This window comes from Cupressus sempervirens, chromosome 3 (assembly GCF_028749045.1).
Source record: "Cupressus sempervirens isolate cs-2001-9-10 chromosome 3, ASM2874904v1, whole genome shotgun sequence".
Classification (NCBI taxonomy): domain Eukaryota; kingdom Viridiplantae; phylum Streptophyta; class Pinopsida; order Cupressales; family Cupressaceae; genus Cupressus; species Cupressus sempervirens.
Window position 1 is genome coordinate 436,799,104 of NC_143120.1, and position 9,399 is coordinate 436,808,502.

The 9,399-nt window shown below is 35.7% G+C and overlaps 1 protein-coding gene across 1 annotated transcript; it reads left to right on the forward strand.

Annotated features, from left to right (window-relative positions):
* Positions 1-4,326: 4,326 nt before the first annotated feature.
* LOC149566926 (G-type lectin S-receptor-like serine/threonine-protein kinase SD2-2) lies at positions 4,327-6,788 on the forward strand. The gene is made up of 10 exons (XM_089816574.1): positions 4,327-4,348; positions 4,466-4,508; positions 4,665-4,871; positions 4,955-5,029; positions 5,139-5,200; positions 5,333-5,472; positions 5,573-5,660; positions 5,792-6,018; positions 6,093-6,181; positions 6,299-6,788. The coding sequence occupies exons 1-10, from the start codon at positions 4,327-4,329 to the stop codon at positions 6,786-6,788; spliced, it is 1,443 nt and encodes a 480-aa protein (XP_089672700.1).
* The last annotated feature ends 2,611 nt before the right edge of the window (positions 6,789-9,399 follow it).

Genomic DNA, 9,399 nt, shown 5'->3' on the forward strand with positions numbered 1-9,399 from the left:
TATGAAAAAACATAGCTTCAAACGAGGTCTTCTTGATGAAGAAATTATACAACCTCAAGATGAAGGAAGGTGCTTCAATAGAAGAACACTTGAATGAGTTCAAAATAATCACTAGCCAACTAGCCTCTATTAAAATTGCTTTGGATGATGACATTAGAGCCATCCTATTAATGTGTTCTATGTGAGATAGTTGGGAAAATCTAATTCTGGCAATCAACACATTTGCAACAGTAGGAACCTTGAAGTTTGATGATGTTTTCAGCAGTCTAATGAATGAAGAGCTGAGAAGAAAATCTACCATAGAAAGTAAGGGAAGAGAAGCCTTGTGGTAGGAAGATGGAAAGAAGAAATCAAGGGCATTCGAGATAAGGAGGTAGATCAAAATCAAGAAGAGGCAAGATGACATGTTTTCATTGTGGAAAGCTAGGCCACATGAAAAAAGATTGTAGAATCTTGAATCGAGAATCAAAGAAGCAAAAATCGGGCAATGCAAATAAGAAGTTAGCCAACACAAATGAAGGTGAGACCACAGCTATAGTTTTAGATAATGATGTTTTAATTACTATTTCAATGGAAGAGGTATGTTTGTATAACTCTAGCTATAGTGTTGATTGGATTCCTTATTTTGGAGCATTTCATCATGTAACCCCAAATAAGGATCACTTTATTGTGTATAACCATGGTAATTATGGTAGAGTGGATTTGGGAGATAATCATTATTGTAATATTGTTGGAGAGGGAGATGTCCAAATCAAGACCAAGGATGGACAAATCATTTTGCTAAGACAAGTTAGGCATGTCCCTGAGATGTGTATGTGTTTGACCTCTATGGGAGGGTTGGATGATGAAGGTTACTCCAGAAGCTTTGGAAAGAGTGGCTAGAAAATTAGTAAAGGGGCATTGCTCATGGCTAGAGGTTCCAAGACAAAACGTCGTATACTCTAAATGCTATACTAGAGAAGTCAAATGTTGTTATTGTTACTACAAAAGAAGAAACTACAGAAAATTTGTGGCATAAGCGCTTGGGGCATATGAGTGAGAAGGGCCTAAAAATCCTCATGGACAAGAATTTTCTGCTAGGTTTGAAATTTTATAACCTTGATATTTGTGAGCATTGTATTTATGCTAGGTAGTGAAGAGTTTCATTTGTTAGAGGTGGTCATGAGAGAAAAACACACTTGTTGGAATTGATACATTCAGATGTATTTGAGCCAGTAAACATTAAATCATTAGGAGGGGCTTCATACTTTGTCACTTTCATAGATGATGCATCTAGGAAGGTTTGGGCTTATCCTATGAAAAACAAAGATGAGGTATTTAATATATTTCAAAAGTTGCATGTTGTTGTTGAAAGAGAGACTGATAAATTGTTGAAGTGTCTAAGGACTGATAATGGTGGAGAGTATTGTTCTAATGTATTGAAGGAGTATTGCAATGGGTTTGGCATAAAGCATGAGAAAATAATGCCTTTTACTCCTCAACAAAATGAGACTGCTAAAAGAATGAACCACACTATTTTGGAGAAGGTGAGAAGTATGTTGTCAAACTCAAAATTGGAAAAGCACTTTTGGATAGAAGCATTGAGGATAGCTTGTTACCTCATAAATTGATCTCCTACTATAGCTTTGGATGGTGGCATTCTTGAAGAATTTTGGACTAGTAAGAAGCTAAATTATTCCCATTTGAAAATATTTGGATGTGAAGCATTTGTGCATATTCTAAAAGAAAATAGAATTAATTTAGATGATAAATCCATGAAATGCATTTTATTGGGATATGCAGATGGTGAATTTTGCTATAGTTATGGGATCTAGTCAAACAAAAGATTGTTAGGAGTAGGGATGTTATATTTAATGAGTCTAAAATGTTCGAGAGGGCTATAAGAAACTTAGAGATAAAGAAAGTTGTTGATAGGATTGAAGCACAACAAGAAAATATCCCACCAATGGAAGATGTTGAGCAGCAAAATCAAGATTATAATAGACAACAAGAGGAAAATTTTGAACAACAACAAGAAGTCTTGCAAGAGCCCCTACAAGAAAATCAACCATAACAACAGTTGGTTCATAGATCAGCTAGACCTCATAAGCCTTCACAAAAGTATACACCTTCAAATTATATATTGTTAAGTGAGGAAGGTGAGCCTACTAATTTTCAGCAAGCTTGTGAAGATGAGCACAACAAAGAATGGAAGAAAGCAATGGAGGAAGAAATGGATTCATTGTAGAAAAATAGAACTTTGGAGTTGGTTGAACATCCAAAGGAAAGAAGAGCTCTACAAAAAAAATGGGTGTACAAGATCAAGCATGAAAGTGAAGGGAAGAAGAAAAGATACAAAGCAAAGGCTTGTGGTGAGAGGATATGCTAAAAAAGAAGGTATAGACTACACTAAAATCTTCTCACCCATTGTTAAAATGCAATCCATTAGGATTATTCATGGTCTTTCTGCTGCTCTAGATTTAGAATGAGAATAATTAGATGTAAAGTCAACCTTTCTTCATGGTGAGTTGGAGGAAGAGATTTATATGGAGCAGCCATAAGGATTCAAAGAAAAAGGTAAAGATAATTTGGTTTGCAGGTTGAAGAAGAGCCGCTATGGGCTGAAATAAGTGCCTCGCCAATGGTATAGGAAGTTTGATTCATTCATGTTGGAGCATGATTTCAAGAGGTTAGAATTTGATCGTTGTGTTTATATCAAGAAGGATGATCAAGGTAAATACAACATTTTATTGTTGTATGTGGATGACATGTTAATTGTTGGACATGCTGAGAATATAATTAACCAACTCAAGAAAGAGTCGAGTAAACAATTTGAAATGAATGATTTGGGACCAGTACAACACATATTGGGCATGAAGATTATGCATGACAGGAAGAAGAAAAAATTATGGCTATCACAAGAAAACTACATTGAGAAGATTCTCAAAGTTTTAACATGAAGGATGCCAAGCCAGTTAGTACACCTATTGCATCCCACTTCAAATTGAGTAAAGACTCATATCCCAAAGATGACAAGGAAAAGAAAGAAATGAATAAATTTCCTTATGCTTCAACTATTGGTAGCCTGACATATGCTATGACATGTACTTGACCAGACATTGCACATTCAGTAGGAGTTGTGAGCATATTTCTTGCAAATCCAAGCAAACAACATTGGGAAGCAATAAAGTGGATTTTGAGGTATCTTAAGGGTACTAGTCATTACTGTATATGTTTTTGTAATAATGAATTCATTCTTATAGGTTATACAGACTCAGATATGGTTGGAGATGTGGACACAAAAAAGTCCATTAGTGGTTATTTATGTACTTTTGCAAGTGCTACAATATCATGGACATCTAATCTGTAGAAAATTGTAACTCTCTCAACAATGGAGGCTGAATATGTAACTACAACTGAAGCTTGCAAAGATATGTTGTGGACACAATGATTCCTTGGAGAGTTGGGAGTAAAACAAAACAAAAATGTCCTATACTACAATAGCTAGAGTGATATTCATTTGGCAAAGAATCTAGCATTTCATTCACAAACCAAGCACATAGCCTTGAGGTACCATTAGATCAAGGAAGTGTTGGAGGAAGGACAACTACACTTGGAAAAGATTCACACTGACGAGAATCCTGCTAACATGCTCACAAAGATCTTGCCAAAATCAAAGCATGAGCTATGCAAAGATTTAATAGGCCTAGGGTGATTAGTTCATTTATGGTTTGTTTAATCCTACTTTATTTGTTTCAAGTGGGAGAATGCTATGTGTGAAACAAATGACCTTTGCCATAACATAAGAGTTGCCCAAATAGTAGGTGAAAACATTAATGCAATGTTTGACTTTACCTTGGCACCCAATTTGGTCATTCAAAGGGATTTGTTGTTTGGTGCCCTATTTTAAAAACTAAGTAATGTATTATATACATGGTATGTATCACTTTTGTGGTATGGGTTAATGAAGCAATTGAAGGCTGAAGTGTAATCAGGTTGCTGGTGATTTTGTCAAATAGAAGTTCACTTGTTTTCTATGTATTCTCCAATGCCATTGTATGCTACACCTATGCTCTATTTTTAGTTACTTTTCTCTTCTATTTCTCAACAATAATATCTACAGGTTACAGTGATGCTTCCATAATTTGTAGATATGTCTACAAAAAAATCTCACTCTTCCATTATGTTTGTTTGATAGATGTCCATATCCCTTTTCGAACCTCACACTTTGGTTATACAGATAAAGAACACACTTGTCAATGCAAACCATTTAAGTTTTTTCTTATATAGTAGGCAGGATAAACAGTTCAAAATTTAAACATAGGCGGGAGTATATGAACGGAGCTCATGGCGATGGAGAATGGTGACCGTAAGTGATGAGGAGGGCCCACCCAATCCACCAAAGTAGTCAAAGCTTTGAGTGTGCTGGTTAAGCCCGGCTATCTACCATGGACTGTGTATCTAAATCCTTTGAAATGTGAGGCAGGACTTGCGAGATGTAACATTTTGATCCTCAGCATTTTGTTCTGGTTCAAATAGGCCAATGTCTATGTCGGCATTAAATCAGCATTTTACTGTTTTTAAAATTAAATTAAAAGTCATTTTATAATTGTATCTTAAATTTAAATTTATTTTAAAAAGACAATTATTTCAAAGAATGGTACATTTGAGTTGGGATTCTTCAGCCCCAATGGAACCAACTGGTATATTGGCATCTGCTACGCCCAAATTCCAGAGAAGACTTATGTTTGGGTGGCCAACAAGGAGACTCCCACTAGAAACCGGCCTGGCATTTTCATATTGTCAAAAGATGGTAGATTGGTAGTGTTCGATGCAGATTGCACATCTATTTGGTCAGTCAAGACTACATCCAAGGCATCTCGGGCTGTGCTGTTAGATTCTGGTAATTTTGTTATACTGGGTGATCAGGATGATAAATATCAAATTGTATGGCAGAGTTTGGATAATCCTATAGATACCTCGCCAGGGACAATTTGTGGGGGATAGCAAAAGATATTCTCTTGGAAAAGTTCATTCGATCTCGCTCCTGGTCTTTTCTCTGTACGCATAGATCCATCTGGGGCCAAACAAATCATGCTAGTATGGAATAGTTCTGTACAGTACTGAGGGACCAGGATTTGGGATGGCAAAATTTACAGTGGAGTTCCAGAGATTGCAGACAAACGTTATCTCAACACTAGCGTTATAAGTAATAGCTCAGGTATGTTTGAAAGTTATACGTTGAATCCTCACTTCAATGCACTCACACGTCATGTAGTGACCAGGTCTAGACAAGTGCAAGTGTATGTATTCATTGCCGGTAAATGGATTCTTTCGTGGTCTGTGCCCTGAGATGCATGCACCGTGTATGGTGCCTGTGGTGCCTACGGTATCTATGACTCTAGAAATATTGAGCTCTGCAACTGTGTGGAGGGCTTCAAACCCAGAGACAAGCTCGCCTGGCTCTCACCAGATTGGGCTTCCAATCGCCATGTTCGGACAAGCTAGTTGAACTGCAACACTGATCAATTCGTCGACCTTGGTGTCACTTTGCTTAATGATTTTGCATCCTCACACCCTGCAATATCTACAGACAAAGATTGCCAAAAAGCTTGCCAAAGCAACTGTTCATGCACCGCATTTTCTTTCAACCCTCCTCCAGGTCCCTCATGCCAAATCTGGTCCGAAGATTTGCTCAACCTGCGCAACTCTACTCCATCCAAAAATAGTTTAAATGTCTTCATTAGAGTAGGTGCCTCTCAACTTTTGAAGAAGCACAGACGCACATGTAGTGTGGGCGTAGTGATTGCAGGTATTGTTGGTGTACTCATCGTTACGCTGGTTATCTCTTCATTTTTAATTTGGCGGAGACATAAGGTACAATCAATGGATAGGCTTGCAAATTCCTCAGACCCTTTTCTGAGAATGTTTTCTTACAAGGAGTTGAAAACTGCAATAAGGAATTTCAAGTCTGAGGTGGGGAGTGGAGGATTTGGGTCAGTATTCAAAGGCTGTCTACCTAACGGTTCAATTGTGGCTGTAAAAAAGATGAAGGGTTCCAGACAAGATGAGAAGCAATTCTGAGCAGAAATTAGTTCTCTCGAAACATACAGCACGTCAATTTGGTCCGGTTACGAGGGTTTTGTGTACAAGGGTCGAAATGGTTGCTGATTTATGACTACATGTCCAACAGCTCTCTCAAGTCTTTCTTGTTCATAGACAAATCTAAAAATAAATGAGAAGTACTGAATTGGAAGACCCGATTTGAGATCACACTAGGCACTACAAGAGGGTTACTTTATCTCCATGAGGAATGCAGAGATTACATCATTCACTGTGATGTTAAGCCTGAAGACATTCTGCTGGATGGTAATATGTCACCAAAATTGGCTGACTTCAGGTTGGCGAAGCTCATAGGTAGATACTTCAGCCATGTGCTAACAACCACAAGAGGAACAAGAGGATACTTGGCTCCAGAGTGGATCTCTGGTCTTCCCATCACTTCTAAGGTAGACGTCTATAGTTTTGGTATGACTCTTCTTGACATCATTTCTGGACGAAGAAATCTGGACTTAAATGTGCAAGATTCAAGTAAATTTTATTTTCCTCCATGGGCTAGAACTCAAATTTTCCAAGGGAACATCATTCATATTGTGGAGGAGGGTGCTACAGATGAGGCAGACTTGGAAGAGGTAAGAAGAACATGTCTTGTAGTGATTCTGTGCATTCAAGAGGATGAGGAAGTGAGGCCAAGAATGAGGCAAGTGGTACAGATGCTGGAAGGAAAAATGGAACCTCAAACTTCGTAGATTCCAAGCTCTATGCTCAGGCCAACACACGGAAATGACACAAGCAGCTACAGCAATGGCAGTGGTACCAATTAGAATAATGTAGTTATGACAATGGTAATACAATTAGCAATGATAGTAGTAAGAACAATTTAGCTATGGCGAATATACTAGTTAGATTAATGTATTTAGAATAGGGAAAAATACAGTCTAAATGTAGAGAAAGATAATTAAACCTTAAATGTTACTTAACTATATCTTGTATATCTATTTCAATAAACTTGTGCATGTCAATATTTTATATCTTACAAACTTGTATAAACTTTTGAAAGCTTGATAAATATTTAGATTTCATTATCATTGACTTTTCTTATAAATTTTCTTAATTTAAATATTATTTTTAATGGATACTTCTTTTTTAAACTTTTCTATAATGTATTTTGATATATTGACCTTGAATAACTTTGACCTAGTTGACCCTCTCAAGAAAATTCCTTCACTACTGTATTATAGGGGTCAAAGATGTGTTGGTTCTAGATTTTTTGGACATGTTCCATAGTTGTGATTCCACCATTTTCTTCAGTATTGTCTCTTGTATGAACAACAATAATGAAGTTATAATGCTTAGTTTTGATCTATCGGGTGTTTTATGAGTTAGTTGCATGCATCTTAATGTACTTGTTTCAAAGAAATGAACAAAAGCAACAAATAAAATCAATTTCATTCTAATTCTTGTCTCTTATCTTTGTTGTTTGTAATCTTTTGTTGTTTATGATCAAAGATTGTAGATCTTAGTTGTAACTAGTTTAGAGTTGTATGTTTTAATGTGTTTTTCCATTGATTCAAAGATTCAAGTAAATGCTTGATGTATCTTGATAGAGTTGCATATATCATGGAAGGATCTAATGAGTATGAGATTCAGTTTGAACATAGATGTCTAATTCACAAAATGAATGGATAGATCACTAATATATGGATGTATGTTGTGATTTCTGTAATACCCAATGGATAAGGCATTGATGAGTCATAGAATTTACATGTATCTTGTTGTTTCATATGTGGGTTATGTTGATAACCAACTTACAATCAAAATATTTTTCCCTTTCATGTTGTAGAGCTAAAAATGATACTAGCACTTAGCTTGTGAATCTCATAGGTCATGTTATTAGCCATTTCATGCCATTTTCATTGCATAAGCATAAAAGGATTTGGATTTTTTATCTGCTTAATATAGATTCAGATTTATGGTTTTTGCACTGGTAACATAATGGAATCTAAGGTCTACCCTCCTAGGTTTTGCAGAGCCTGATGTGAAGGAGTTTAGTGTTATAGTTGGTCTCTATGTCTAAATAGTGTGTTGAATATGGGAAGCAGTTGCACCCTAGGTATATTTTTTCTTATTATTTTGTAGTTCCAATCTTGTTAAATCAAGATCCAACACAATCAATAGTAGGTAATTTTTTTATGTTGGATGAAAAGGGAATATTTATTTGGTTTGTCAACCAGGAACAACCAAGGTATTGCAAGTTATGCTATTATATTCTAGTAATTTCTTATTCCAAGACAATGATAATAACTCTAAATAGTTTGGCCAAGCTCATCCTATTGATACATTGTTTCTAGGTGTTGGTGTTTAATTTCAGTGTCAATTCAATCCACCATTTTAACTATCAATTGATTGTCATGTATCAATCAAACTCATACTTTGAATCTATGTATGTATGAGATGGGATTTTAATTCATAGTCCACAAATTTTCCAAATCACCAGCACCACCCAAACTCAAGCTGTGCAATACACTTTAAGGTCAAATTAGAGCTTATATCATTGGTTTGATTCTGATGTTCTCTACATGACTTCTTTAAGCATTAGATTTATCTTTGCAAACATCTTGTAAAGTATAATGATTACTGAAAATTTATTCTTGATTCTACATCTTTGTTTGTCTCTATTTTTATCTGCAATTTGTGCCTTACATTTTTCAATAAGATCCTTAATCTATTATGCAAATCTAGCTATAGAATCTTAAATGGTACCAAAGCCCATCAGAGTAGGAAAAAGAAGCATTCATCTAATCTTGTTTAGAATGGATTTTTTTCAATAGATTAGGGTTTTTAATGTATTTATTTTTGTAATCACAAATTGAGATGAAGTTCCATTTTGGGGCAGATCAATGATGCCTACTATTTATTTTTGTCCTCTTGTTGTCAAACTAACCTCAAAGAAATATTTGTCTTGGAAAAATAGGATAGAGAATCACTACCTTGAGCAAGATCTATTTCCTTGACTCACATTTATGAGCCAAGCGATTGTGAATAGAAAATTATAGCTTACTGTATGATACTGTATGTGGACTAAAATAGCTTACTATTTTTGAGGATATTTTATACCATTTAAAGTACACAGAGTTCCATTTGATTGCTTTGACCATCATCCCAAAATTTTATGCAGACATTGATTCTTCATTTGAGAGTGATGATTCCTTAGATATACATTCTTGTATGGGTGATACTATGATTTTGGTTGCCCCATCTTGTGTGGAAAAATCCTTCTTGAATGATCAATTTATGGATAACCTTGGTGCTCCTGTTGTTTCTTTAGAGATTGTAGTTGCTCCATTGATAGCTTCCAAT